This window comes from Mesoplodon bidens, assembly GCF_964165515.1.
Source record: "Mesoplodon bidens genome assembly, chromosome: 14".
Taxonomy (NCBI): domain Eukaryota; kingdom Metazoa; phylum Chordata; class Mammalia; order Artiodactyla; family Ziphiidae; genus Mesoplodon; species Mesoplodon bidens.
The window spans coordinates 42,882,404-42,895,673 of NC_138170.1; the positions used below are offsets into that span (position 1 = coordinate 42,882,404).

The 13,270-nt window shown below is 41.6% G+C and overlaps 1 protein-coding gene and 1 long non-coding RNA gene across 2 annotated transcripts in view; one reads left to right on the forward strand and one right to left on the reverse strand.

Moving 5' to 3' along the window:
- Positions 1 to 13,270, reverse strand: part of LOC308628160 — a 211,697-nt gene that overhangs the window by 150,892 nt on the left and 47,535 nt on the right. The gene's annotated exons all lie outside the window — the stretch shown is intronic.
- The window catches only part of PNPT1 (polyribonucleotide nucleotidyltransferase 1), a 39,093-nt gene continuing 35,524 nt past the window's right edge, over positions 9,702 to 13,270 (forward strand). Inside the window, exon 1 of the mRNA XM_081254820.1 lies at positions 9,702 to 10,004. Coding sequence (XP_081110946.1) covers positions 9,844 to 10,004 — 161 coding nt within the window. The 5' untranslated portion in view covers positions 9,702 to 9,843. The remainder of the gene's footprint in view (positions 10,005 to 13,270) is intronic.

A 13,270-nucleotide genomic window follows, 5' to 3' on the forward strand; every position in this document is an offset into this window, starting at 1 on the left:
AAATTGTAGAAAAGCAAATAGACTAAGGAAAGGGGGGTTTGGGCTTCTAGTAGTGATAAACTGAGGGAAACCAGTGGAAGATGAGAGTTATTTTAGTAAGGTTTGTTTATGCAGATTCATCTCAGTGCCAGCCCTCCATTTCCAGTGATAAGGGTCATTCTCCTCATCGTGATACAGAAGAAGGGGGAGGGGGTTTTATGCCATCTTCACAAAGGGAAATTTATGCCCTATTTCTAGGCAGATAAGGGGAGGGCACAGAACTTTTCTTATATTTGTTGGTTCTCAATTTCCTTCAGCTCAAAATAATCCTTATGCCAACGTGGCCTATTTTGAGGCAGTATAGTCTAGACCACTTCATTACATATTACATAAACATCTACCATGTATTCTGGGGGACTCTTTTAACTGAAAATGTCAGAAGTCCAAAACAAATTCACTCAAAAAAAATCTATTGAATCATTTACCTGGAAATGACCCCAAATCCATTAACTGATAAACAGATACCTAAATTGTATACCCATACAATGAAATATTGTGCCATTAAAAAGAATACTGATATATACTTCAACATGCGTAAACCTTGAAAACAACCAACATTTTTTATTCCCACTGCTATAATTCAAACTTCAGTCCATGGACCCCACCATTTCTCACTGTTCATCAGTGTTCTGACTTCATATTTGGAGCTATTGTCCAGCCTAGATTTCATAGTCCCATCCTTATAATCACTCCTCTGTAAATATCCCCAACTCCTTTGCCCCTTTCTCCCTCTGTCATCCATGCACAGTGCCTTAGTCAGCTTAGGCTGCCATAATAATATACCATAGACTGAGTGCTTTAAACAACAGATATGTATTTTCTCACAGATTTGTAATCTAGAAGTCCCAGATCAAGGTCCAGCATCTTTGGTTCCTGGTGAGGGCTCTCCTCCTGGCTTGTAGATGGTCACCTTCTCACTGTGTTCTCACATGGCAGAGTGAGAGAAAGAGCTTTCTGGTGTTTCCTCTTCTAAGAACACTAATCCTATCAGGGTCCCAGCCTTATGACCTAAATTACTTGAGCTAAATTACTTAACCTAAATTACTTCCTCATCCCAAATACAATCACACTGGGGGCTAGGGCTTCAACATATGAACTTTGAGGAAACACACTTCAGTCCATAGCACCTAGGAAACCCCATCTCTAGATGAATCCAACCATGCACTTTCTCCATTCTTGCCCCAAACAGGTAAACTTTGCTAGAAAAAAAATTCACCCAAATGAATAGATTGGTTTCCCTTGAAACTCATGATCACAAATCTCAAAGAGCACACAGCCACGTACCAATGTCTGGCAATCCCATCATGCTTCCTAAGCAGATTCACTTTCTATCCCCCAAAATAACTTTCTTCCTAAACTTCATACATCTTCTCTTTACCCCAACCCCCAAATCTCAGCTACTGGCCTTACCTCAAACTTCATGAAAGATACTGAAGTAAGACAAACTTCCTTGATTCTCCCTTAGGCAAGCCTTCAAACTCACCTACATTTGCTCCTATCCCCACCTTCTCTCCCATTTCAGTGAAGGAAACTTTCCTCCCATTATGTGTAAAACAGGATGTTAAATGAGGACTTTTCCTACTGTACCAGAATTTCGGTTAAGGCTCCAAAAATGAAAATAACCAGTGATAATTACCCCAACATTCTACAAGATCCAAGACAGCAGAACCAGTCCATGATTATCAACTCCCATCACCCATTCCAGCCAAAACAGAGGACACTAACAATTTGGAACTCGAATTAAAGAAAGTTATGTAGGTAGAGACTTGCCAGCCTAGTTAGGAAAGATGTGGCATTTTCCTGCCCTTTCCATGGAGGAATACAGAGCCTTCCTGCTCATCCCACCCTCAACCAAACTAAGCAATGAGAGCTCAAGAGAACCACTGAAAGAGAATTAGAAAAATATCATTTCCTTCCCCAACTAAACATTTATTAAGCTATAGAATAGACTTCCCTGGCGTCCGGTAGTTAAGACTCCATGCTTCCACTGCAGGGAGCACAGGTTCGATCCCTGGTTGGGGAACTAAGATTCTGTATGCCGCGTGGCACAGCCAAACAATTAAAAAAAAAAATAGCCCTGTGATGCCATGAAATAGGAGCAAACACAGTAAGAAAGTTCTCAGGAAGGCTTGACATATGTCACCTAGAACTGGAGGACTGGAATAAAGAATTTGAATCCAGTTTTTTTGATGTTTGCTGATGACTTGTAACCCTCATTGTCCCTCTTCTCCTTGTGCCTTACATCTGGGACACTGTTAAGAAAGCTCAAGTGCTCCCTCCTTTGGCAGCAGTGGGAAATTCAAAGCACACAAACCTCTGCCCACCCACACATAGGGACATTCACCCCTGCCCCACTTCATAACCACAATAAAAACTCCAAGCCAGTCTCCTTTCCTGGCTTTCTCAAGCCATTTTCAAATCAGCTTGTGAAGTCCATCTTGCTTCCCCCGTAAGCCTTATTAGGTAAGTAATACACCTTTTCATACTCACTTGGTATGTGGATGGGGGGGTGGGGGGGTGGAGGTGTCACATCAGTCTTGACATCCAACCAAATTTTGGGTGAGAGTCCATCCTGCGACTACAAAGTGGTCATACAGGGACATTTAAGAATACGGACTCTAGTGCCTGCTTCCCACATAAGAGAATTTGGAGGCCAGAGACTGACTGGAGCCACCTGCAATGGCAGGGCAAGAAAAGAGGTCAGTGGTTGAAATAAGCTACAGTGCTACCAGTTTGGGGGGCAAGGATGTGTGAGTTTGTGTGCCAAGAGAACCCAGAGAAGCTATTTTGATGAAAAGCCAAGACAAAAGGATCTCAGCAGTAAGACGCTGTGCAATAGAACACCAGGAGCAGAAGCTGGGAAGGTCACAAAATGTCACCCAGAAAGTATCCACGTTAGGAAACTGTGCAGTTTGGTGGTCTCAGCAGAGGTGGTCCCACAATACACCCCATATCAGAGCCAGGTTTTGGATATCTGCAGTAATGGGGGACATGAAAACCAGATGGTGTCAAATAAGAACTCCACTGGCTCCAGAAACTGAAATCTTTCATCTCTCTCTGCTCTCTCCTCCTTTGTCCCAATCCTGGAAGAACCATAAATTATGGAGGCAAGATGAGGCTAAAAAATAAAATAATTAAAGGACAAATTCTACTTTTTCTTCACCTCTCTGGACTAGTGGAGAGGAGACGTCTTGAATTACATGTGAGACCTCTGGCTTCTGCTTAGGACACAGAAATCTTGAAACAGCATCCCATCCTTATAAATAACAACAGTAACAACAACAACCGACAATCTGGAAATTCACAACTCTTCTAGAACCCATTGGAGAGCTGAAATGACAGAGTAACCAGGTAATCTGAAACCTAAGGAAAGATAAGAGCCTCCAAAGAGAGACAGGACATGAGCCCTTGCTTACCTGGCACAGTCACCAAAAGACATTGGCAAGAAGAATTCAACTACCATTTTTAACCAATTGCTAAAGGCCAAGCGTGGGCTGCCGAAAGGCTATAGAACCCCTGGACACTGCAGATACAAGACGAATTCACAACCACTCACAAGCTCTTCTCCATGGACCTCACTGGGCACTCACAAAAAAGCCTAGGATAAGAGCAAGAGGCCTGAGAAAGTGTCCTTCCTGGTGCAATCCTGGAGAAGGAGGACAGCAGTCACTGCGGGAAAGGCAGAAGGCCCACTGGATCCTTCTCCCCTACCTCCCCATAGGAAAAAAAGCCTTACCCACTGTGGGAAGGTAAACGTTGTCACCCTAATGCACTGTGAAAACCCACTGCACATGGGAGAAGAAACAACATAACCCTTTACCTCTGGGGAAGAGGCAGAATACATGCTGGGCCCAGAATCACACCTGGAAGAAGGCCTTCAGCACTGAGAATGCTACTCCCACCCAAGATCCAGGGAGATAATACCTTCCTAAGACTGAGGGTTAAACAGAACAGCATACCCCTCAACTCTCACCTCCAGAGTAACATGCTTCTAGTAACAAGTAACGGTGTTCTACCGCTGAGACACAAAAGAGTGAAGAGAGACCCTCTCTGAGGAGCAGGAAAGGGAAGCAGGAAACAGAGGGCATACTCAGATGAGTTCTGAAGAGAATTTAATGAAAGGGCTATTTACAGAGGGGAAGGCAGATTCTGGAACTAACAATGAGGAACGATGAGGCACTGAGAGATGGGCAATGGGAGGAAGCTGTTAAGGCTTGAAGCAGCAAGGAGGAGAAACAGTGTAATTGGAGTGATAGCTAGAGTCAAGCAAGCAGGGCCACCTGGAAGGTGCTGCAGTGACAGGCGGAAGCAGTCACTGCCACATCACAAGGAATTAAGGTTCTGTGTTTTTAATTTCTATCTCCTCTAGTCCTTTGATCTCCTGCTGTTTGTCTCCCACTGGCTGACCCAACCAAAAGTCAGAGGGCCAGGAAGTCGGGGTGTTACAATCCATAAATCAGCCCCTTGGGGTACAGGGCAGAGCTGAGAAGGGTAGTAAATGGACGGAGCAGGTGCAAATGGAAAATACCTAGCATAGTACATCCTAGCTTTCCTCCTGCAACAAGGTTGGCTCCACTTCCATAGACTTGGCAGCCTCTCCCTCCTTAGGGCTCAGACCCAGGCCTCTTCTTTCTTTCTAACCTCTCTCTAGGTGATATCATGCATTTCCATGGCTTGTGACATCGTTGGTATGCTGATTACTCTTATTACTCTAGGTCCTCTCCTTGAAACAGATCCTACCGTTTTGACAGCGACTGCCACATTCTTGCTTACCACTCTCTAGCCACACTGGCTTTTCCATATGTCCTCACAGAAGCCAAATTCTTTCCTGACTTAGGGGTAACCATCCCCCTGCAAGTGGCTTCTCCCACCTGGCCCCTATGTCTCAGAAGCCATCTCCTTCTCATCCTTCAGGCTGGCTTAAATGTTTCCTCCTCAGGAAGTGTTTCCCTGGGCACCTTATTTGATGTAAATTATGCCTTCATCCCACTATTTCTATCTTCACACCTGTTTATCCCCTTCTTAGCATGAATCACACTCTAATTTTTCTGTTTGTTTGGTTGTGTTTTTCTCAATCTCTCATACTATATTGCAAGCTCCATAAAGCAGGGATTTTTATGCCCTATGACTGTCTTGACACCCTTATATCCTCTGAGCCTAGGATATAGTGCCTGACATAAAGCAGGTATTTAATAAATATTACATTGGGACTTCCCTGGTGGCTCAGTGGTTAAGAATCCACCTGCCAATGCAGGGGACACAGGTTCGATCCCTGGTCCCGGAAGATCCCACATGCTGCGGAGCAAGTAAGCCAGTGCACCACAACTACTGAGCCTGCGCTCTAGAGCCCGCAAGCCACAACTACTGAGCCCGCGTGCCACAAATACTGAAGCTCACGAGCCTAGAGCACGTGCTCCGCGACAAGAAAAGCCACCACGATGAGAAGCCTGCACACTGCAACGAAGAGTAGCCCCAGCTCACTGCAACTAGAGAAAGGCCATGTGTAGCAACGAAGACCCAACACAGCCAAAAATTAATTAATTAATTAAAAATAAATAAATATTACATTTTCCACGTGCCAGGGACTATGCTTAGTTCCATAAAAATAAGGCTGCATTTAAATCCACATAACAACCCTAAGAGGTAGATATTATTTTCATTCTCATTTTACAAATGAGGAAAAGGAGGTATAGCAAGGGTAAGTGACTTACCAAGAGTCACATGTTTAAGAGGTGACAGAGGTGAGATTCAAACCTAGACAATCTGATTCCAGAGCCAGCACTTTTAACCACTATGCAGTACATATTCCCCCATTCATTTCCATGGGTGAAATAATGACTATGTGAATTAATTAATAAAGTGGGAGGACAGACATAGACTGTACCCATAAGTCAGCCTGGGGAAGTCTGAGAAGATAGTATTGAAGCTGAGACCAGAAGACTGAGTTTGCAAGACTGACACTTGAGAGGGGATGTGTGCAAAGCACAGAGAATCATACATGCAAAGGCACGGAGGCAGAAGAAAAGGTGATATGTTAGAGAAGAACAAGTAGTTCAGTTTACTTGGAATATAAAATGAGGAGGGGGGGCTTCCCTGGTGGTCCAATGGTTAAGACTCCACATTTACACTGCAGGGGGCACTGGTTCGATCCCTGATCAGGGAACTAGATCGTGCATGCCATGTGGCCAAAAAAATAAAATAAAATAAAATGAGGAGAGGGAGATAAAGAAGTAGGGTAGTAAGTCAAAATTGATGAGGCTAAATAAGAAAAAAGTTCATAGTTCACACAAAGCAGTTGAGATTTTATCATGTAGATTAAAGATTTAGGAAGCCATTGAAGAAGTTTAATCAAGATGCTCCCTCTGGCAGTGGTGTTGAGCAGACTTTCTTAATGCTGAATAGGCTACATTCTTTCAAGAAAAAAAAAATTCCATGTATCCCTTCAGTGTCCGAAGATACTTTTTATTATGTTGCTTAAATATGCACAAATATACAAAACATAAGCTCCTTATTCTGGTAGCTTAGTCATAAAACTAAAATAAATAAATAACTATTTATCAATATTAAACCAAACTACAAACCAAATTAAATTTTAATTAACAATCATTTAATGCAATGGTGTTTTACTTAAATGAAATTGCTACTCAGAGGGTTCAGTGGTATTAACTATTTTGATGCAGGTTCATTGGAGTTTGAAGAAAAGAGAAAAGGAGATCTGAGAAACATTGCTGGTGGATTTAAATTGGATCACTGTTAATGTGCTTCAAGGTAAAGAAACTGATTTTAAATTATATTTTGACTGTCAAACTAGACTTGGCAGAACTATACTCCTAGAATGTGAGGTTCAATTTCAGATTGAACCTCATGGGTCATAGCTTCAGTAGCTACAACCGCAAGAATTTAAACATTTTATACGTTTCTTTCTACGTCAGTCTTAAAATGCTTAATGTAAACATAGCCTGATCATCTGTATGACTACTTCATAATAATGCTCTGCCACAAGATTTCACTATCCACATCTGCCTTGGAGTTTATGATCCAATTACTACCATTTCAATTATTTTGGATTGGTGTGAGGAAACAGTTGGGTTTAATGTGCACATTTTGCTTTCTAGCATTTCCAACTGGATGAAAGCTAACCGATCCATGGTTAGTTTCTGAAGGAAAGAAGGTTGTTCAGTATTTCAAACAGAGAAAACTAGAGGGAAAATTAAGAAAAGGCTGAATTACATAAAAAGGAATGAAAGTGGGTCACTTGTAGAGACTTGGATGGACCTAGGGACTGTCATACAGAGTGAAGTAAGTCAGAAAGAGAAAAACAAATATCGTATATTAACGCATATATGTGGAATCTAGGAAAATGGTACAGATGAACTGGTTTGCAAGGCAGGAATAGAGACACAGAAGTAGAGAACAAATGTATGGACACCAGGGGGGAAAGCGGGGCGGGGGGGTGGGTGGGATGAATTGGGAGATTGGGATTGACATATATACACTAATATGTATAAAACAGATAACTAATAAGAACCTGCTGTATAAAAAATAAATTAAATTAAATTTTTTTAAAAGGCTGAATCAAAGCTGAATCTACCATTTACTGAGTTGCTGACAATGTGCCATGTACTGTGATAAACATCTTACATCCTCTGTCATGTTTAATCTTTACAAAAATCCTTTGAGATTTGTATTATCCATTTCTATAGATGAAGAAACTGAGGCTCAGAGAGATAGGGCCAGACATCTAGCAAATGGCAAAGCCAAGACTGGGACCATTCAGGGCTAACTTTGTTACCTATTCCCAATGGGTTGGAGACCCCTCAATGGGTCGATGGGTCCTTTGCCTGGAGTTGAAAATGTCAATCAAATGAAATCAGATTTGGTATAGCACAGCAGAAACTTTATTCATTCATCAAGGAATGGAGAAGGGAGATACTTTGTCACTCGTACCAGTCCCTGAGAGCTAATGGATCCTTGCCTTGATTTATCTCTTTATTTCCAAATCACCTGGTGTTCGACAGAGTTGTTTTGCAGCTGTGCTTTAAGAGATATGCAGTGGTCAACTGTCCTGAACTGGCTCTGACTTGACCACAGGAACGCACCTACACAGACAAGACCTGGAAGTATCCAAAAGTTACCTCTGCTTCATTACTGTGCTACAATCTCTGCCCAAGGGGAGGATTTGTATTCTGCTAGGCACAATTCATGCCTTGTGCAAAGAAGCATGGAAAACTGCATATGCCCCAGCTACCCCCAGCTGCCCCTGGAAATCTCTACCCTTTCCTACAACCCTGATGACTTATCTGCCTCTTACCCCTTAAAATTCCCTTACTCCCCTCTCTTTGGGGAGAAGGTATTTTTAGAGCATGAGCTCTCCTTTCTCAATTCCTTAATCAATAAAAGTTTCTACTGTGCTATACTGAACCTGGTTTCATTTGAGTGGCATTTGCAACTCCAGGCAAAGGACCCATTGAGGGGTTACTGACCCTTTGGGAATTGGTAACAACTTCAAGTCTATGCTCTAAACTACTAGGCAATACTGCCTAAATGGAAATGATTACATAGTACTTAGGTACTCTACCAAAAGGTGATTTAGTATTCTTATTTTATAAATCTAAAATCATGTTGAATTGTGGCAGGTAGATTCTCATAGATTTGTCCTTATAACAGGTCTCAATGGAATGGTCTTGGAAACACTGGCAACAAGGTAAAGTCAAAGGTAGAGGAAGAGGCAAAAACTACTTTAACACTAAATACCTATAAATAGAGTTAACAGTAATCCCTTCTATTGGCATGGAAATTCCAAATCAGTGATAATAGCTCTTGAGAGCAAGGTATAAGGGAGCTGCTTTGCCACCAAATATTATAATTTGTCTGTCTGGAGTTAACACTTTTTGTTCTTAAAACTCTGCTTGAATGTGCATTGGATTTTGTTTGGATTTCTTTGGGGGGGATGGGATTATGAACTTAAAAGAGTAATATGACCCTCATAGTAGAAAAATGATCATTTGGTTCATTCCAGAAACCACGTAAAGATTTTCCAACAGGCAGATTAAGAGGGGTGGGAGAAATTTATCCACCCCCTAGAAATGGATCAAATTCAAATTCCAAAAACTTTTTTCATTTTCCAAAACATTTTTTTTAATAGCAAGCACTTTGCATTTAAGAGTTGGTTTAGAAAGTATTAACACTTGACCAAAACAGGCAGAGGAATAAACTGCTAAATATTATCAATGGAAAGGAAGATGAACCCAAAATGATCATAAAGATATATAAAATGATATAGGTCAACAAGAAGTGAAATTAACTTACTAGAAATAAATTAACGCAAACCTTCGTAGTAATATATTTGTTGCTTGAATTTATAAAATAAAAGCCAGGGAGGAGGAGGGGAGAGAGAAAGATCTCTTTCCATGGCCCACTACGCAAATTCTCCTAATTCTCAGCTCCCATAAGTCAAATAATAATGTGTTTTCTGATTACTTCTATTACTACTATATTTACTTATTAAACACTTACATTATTCTAGGACTTTCTTTTAAACTACGATAGGAAAACAAAAAACAACCAAAAAGCCCACATTATTTTTCTAATTGTTGCTCATTGGCTAATACTGAAAGGACTGCTTAAGTCACAATCGCGTTCAGATAGGTTTGGCCCTCTCTAGGTTTCGTAGAAAGCGGCCGGGTACCCGCTTCCCCGGCGTTCCCCACTACACCGCGGAAACGAAACTGCATTAGGCTCCGCCCACTACCTGCTGAGTAAGCCAATCAGGGCGCAGCCCGGGCTGAGCGCTTGCCGGGTGTCATGGCGGCCTGCAGGCCTTGCTGCTCGTGCCTCCGGCTCCGGCCACTGGGCCATGGTCCCCTCCGTCTGCCAGGGCTGGGTCGGACACTCACCCAGTTGCAGGTGCGAGCACTAGGGGGTGGCGCGGGGTCGCGAACCGTGGCCGTGGACCTAGGCAGCAGGTAAGGAACGGTGTGCGTTCTCTATTCTTTCACAAGGCGTCATGACAGGCCAGCCCGAGTACATTTCACCTCCTAGAGTACGAATCCGACACGCCAGGTCTCTTTCCCCCTCTTTATCCCAAACCTAAATCCCAAATTTCCCTTTCCGGGTTTTGAGTCTGTCTCTTGGCACCCTCCTTCTCGCGCTGTCTCAGCCTCGTGCCCTTTGCTTCTTGTTCCTCCCTTCTGCCCCGCTCCGGGCTTCTTTTCCCCAGCTGAGTCTGTCCACCTGATTTCCGTTCCCTTTATTTTCGGGGACTCCTGGGCTATGAAATGAAAAGATAATGCGTTGATAATTGATACTTACGTCATCCAATTCAGTTTACTGCCTAAAAAGCTTGGCCTGTATGACCCTGGGTAGGAAGGGAAGGGCAAGGTCAGTTTATTGAACGCCGGTTATATGATACTCTCATGTTTAAGCCTGTAGTAAATGTATTAAAACAACAGAGGCTCAGAGAAGGTTAGGTAGCTTTCTCAGAGTCAACCAAAGCTAGTACTATGAGGCTAGGTGGATTTTGAACTTGTTTTTCAAACCGTTACTCTCTTTAGGGGTCTGTTTGTCAGAATTCATGTCTAAAATCACTTTTTAAAAACTACCGGATTCATTTTTAGAATAACTGAAACGGCTAATGCTTACTTTATATATCTACACCTTTCACATGTACTTTTAAAAAAAACTTTGATCCTAGTTCATACTAAAGCCAGAAAATTTGGCTTTGAATCCAAGACTTCCTCCCTAAGTTACTGAATGATCTTTGAACAAGTTACTTCACTAATTCAGGTCCCCCCAGCCTCCCCTCTCTGCCCCCCAAATGAAGAGACTGAATTAGATAAAGATTCAGCAAACTTTTTCTGTAAGAGGCTAGATAGTAAATATTTTAGGCTTTGTGGGCTGCATACTGTGTCACATATTCATGTGTGTTTACAAACCGTCTAAAAATGTAAGAAACAGTCTTAGGTGAAAGGCTGTAAAGAAACATGCTGTACAATCCCACTACTGGGCATATACCCTGAGAAAACCATAATTCAAAAAGAGACATGCACCAAAATGTTCATAGCAGCCCTATTTACAATAGCCCGGAGATGGAAACAACCTAAGTGTCCATCATCGGATGAATGGGTAAAGAAGATGTGGCACATATATACAATGGAATATTACTCAGTCATAAAAAGAAATGAAATTGAGCTATTTGTAATGAGGTGGATGGACCTAGAGTCTGTCATACAGAGTGAAGTAAGTCAGAAAGAGAAAGACAAATACTGTATGCTAACACATATATATGGAATTTAAGAAAAAAAAATGTCATGAAGAACATAGGGGTAAGACAGGAATAAAGACACAGACCTACTAGAGAATGGACTTGAGGCTATGGGGAGGGGGAAGGGTAAGCTGTGACAAAGTGAAAGAGCGGCATGGACATATATACACTACCAAACGTAAGGTAGATAGCTAGTGGGAAGCAGCCGCATAGCACAGGGAGATCAGCTCGGTGCTTTGTGACCGCCTGGAGGGGTGGGATAGGGAGGGTGGGAGGGAGACGCAAAAGAGAGGGGATATGGGAACATATGTATATGTATAACTGATTAAATTTGTTATAAAAAAATAATAATAAAATAAAATAAAATACAAAAAAAAAAAAGAAACATGCTGTAGTTTGCTGACCTCTAGACTAGATGATCTCTAAGGTCTTTCCACCTCTGGCATTCCTTGATTTTGATTTTTTGAGGGAAAAGATATCTCTTCCATTCTTCAAGGACTGAACATTTATTCTTCTCTGAAGAAATGCCCCATAACATTTCACTCAACAGACATTTCCTATTTGTTAGGCATGAGGGACTCAAAGCAACAAGATTAGCCTCAGCCTTCCAAATTTTTCATCAATAATCTACTTTGAATCTTTCATTTATTAGTCAACCTGGACCTCTTTTGTAACCTCTTTTTAAACCTGTGTCGTGTGTTGTAACAGTGAGATTCATAAATATCATACCTGCTGGGTAAATCAAATATTTTCTTTGTCATAAGTTTGTTGTTTGCAGCAAACTTTTTGGGTGATTACTATGTACCACATACTTTATACTTGTTATATGTATTCTTTACAGTGCCCTAGGAGGTTGTATACTATTGTGGTAAATGTATTTAATACTTATAGTAACCTTTGGGATAACTTTAATTTTCATTTCAACAAGTTATTTTTGAGCATCTACGATATTGAGTTACAAGGCAATAGAGATAGTCTGATGAGGAAGTAAGATAAACAGAGGTTCAGTGCTGAGAAAATCAGTGTGGGAAAGGTATTAGGTATGAACAGGGTGCTGAAGGAGCACTGAGGGATGTTTATCACACCCTAAAGCTTACTGTTCAAGGTGAATCCTGAAAGGCAAGGAGAAGGTAGCAGAGAAAATGGCAAGCGCAATTGCAGAGAAGTGAGAGAGTGCATTGAGTAACTACAAATAACTTACTGTGGATGGAATGAAAAGATGAAATGTGAGTTAGCAACAAAGCAAGGCCAAATCTTAAAGGTGGGTGTTTTGTTTTGTTTTGTTTGCAGGGGTGGGGGGGTGGGGTGAGTTTTGTATCAATACGACTGAATTTTTCTTGGTGGAAGTTGGAGTAAGGTGGTTACATTCCATACCATTTTGCAAGTGTTTCTAAAGATGTTCTTTAAGCATATCTCTCTCCCTGGAGTTCCACTTCCTGTGGCAGATGGCTCCTCTTTTCCCTTCTATCTTCCTAAGCTACCTCCTCCCACTCTTCTGCCCAACATTAGGATCTCCCTGCTCATCTTATCCTTTTTATTATTTATTTTTTTCAAAAGTATTTTTTGATTAGGTATTCACTCACATGGTTCAACATTTAACATCTCTCACCAACTCATTCAGTCCCCATTGTAAATACAGTCGTCCCTCAGTATCTGTGTGGAATTGGTTCCAGGACCCACCATGGATACCAAAATCCAAGGATGCTCAAGTCCCATAGTCAGGCCTCCCTATTCATAGTTCTGCATCAGATGATTCAACCAACCGAAGACTGTGTTTTCTAAAAAAAAAAATCCATGCATAAGTGGACCCTTACAATTCAAACCCATGCTGTATATTAGCATTTGAAGGTTTTAGCAGTGCTTCCCTGGCTCCACTTCTCTCCTGGTTTTTGATACAATTGGGAGGGCTTATACAACACAATTGGGATACAATTGGGAGGGCTTATACAAGGGCTTTGATACAATTGG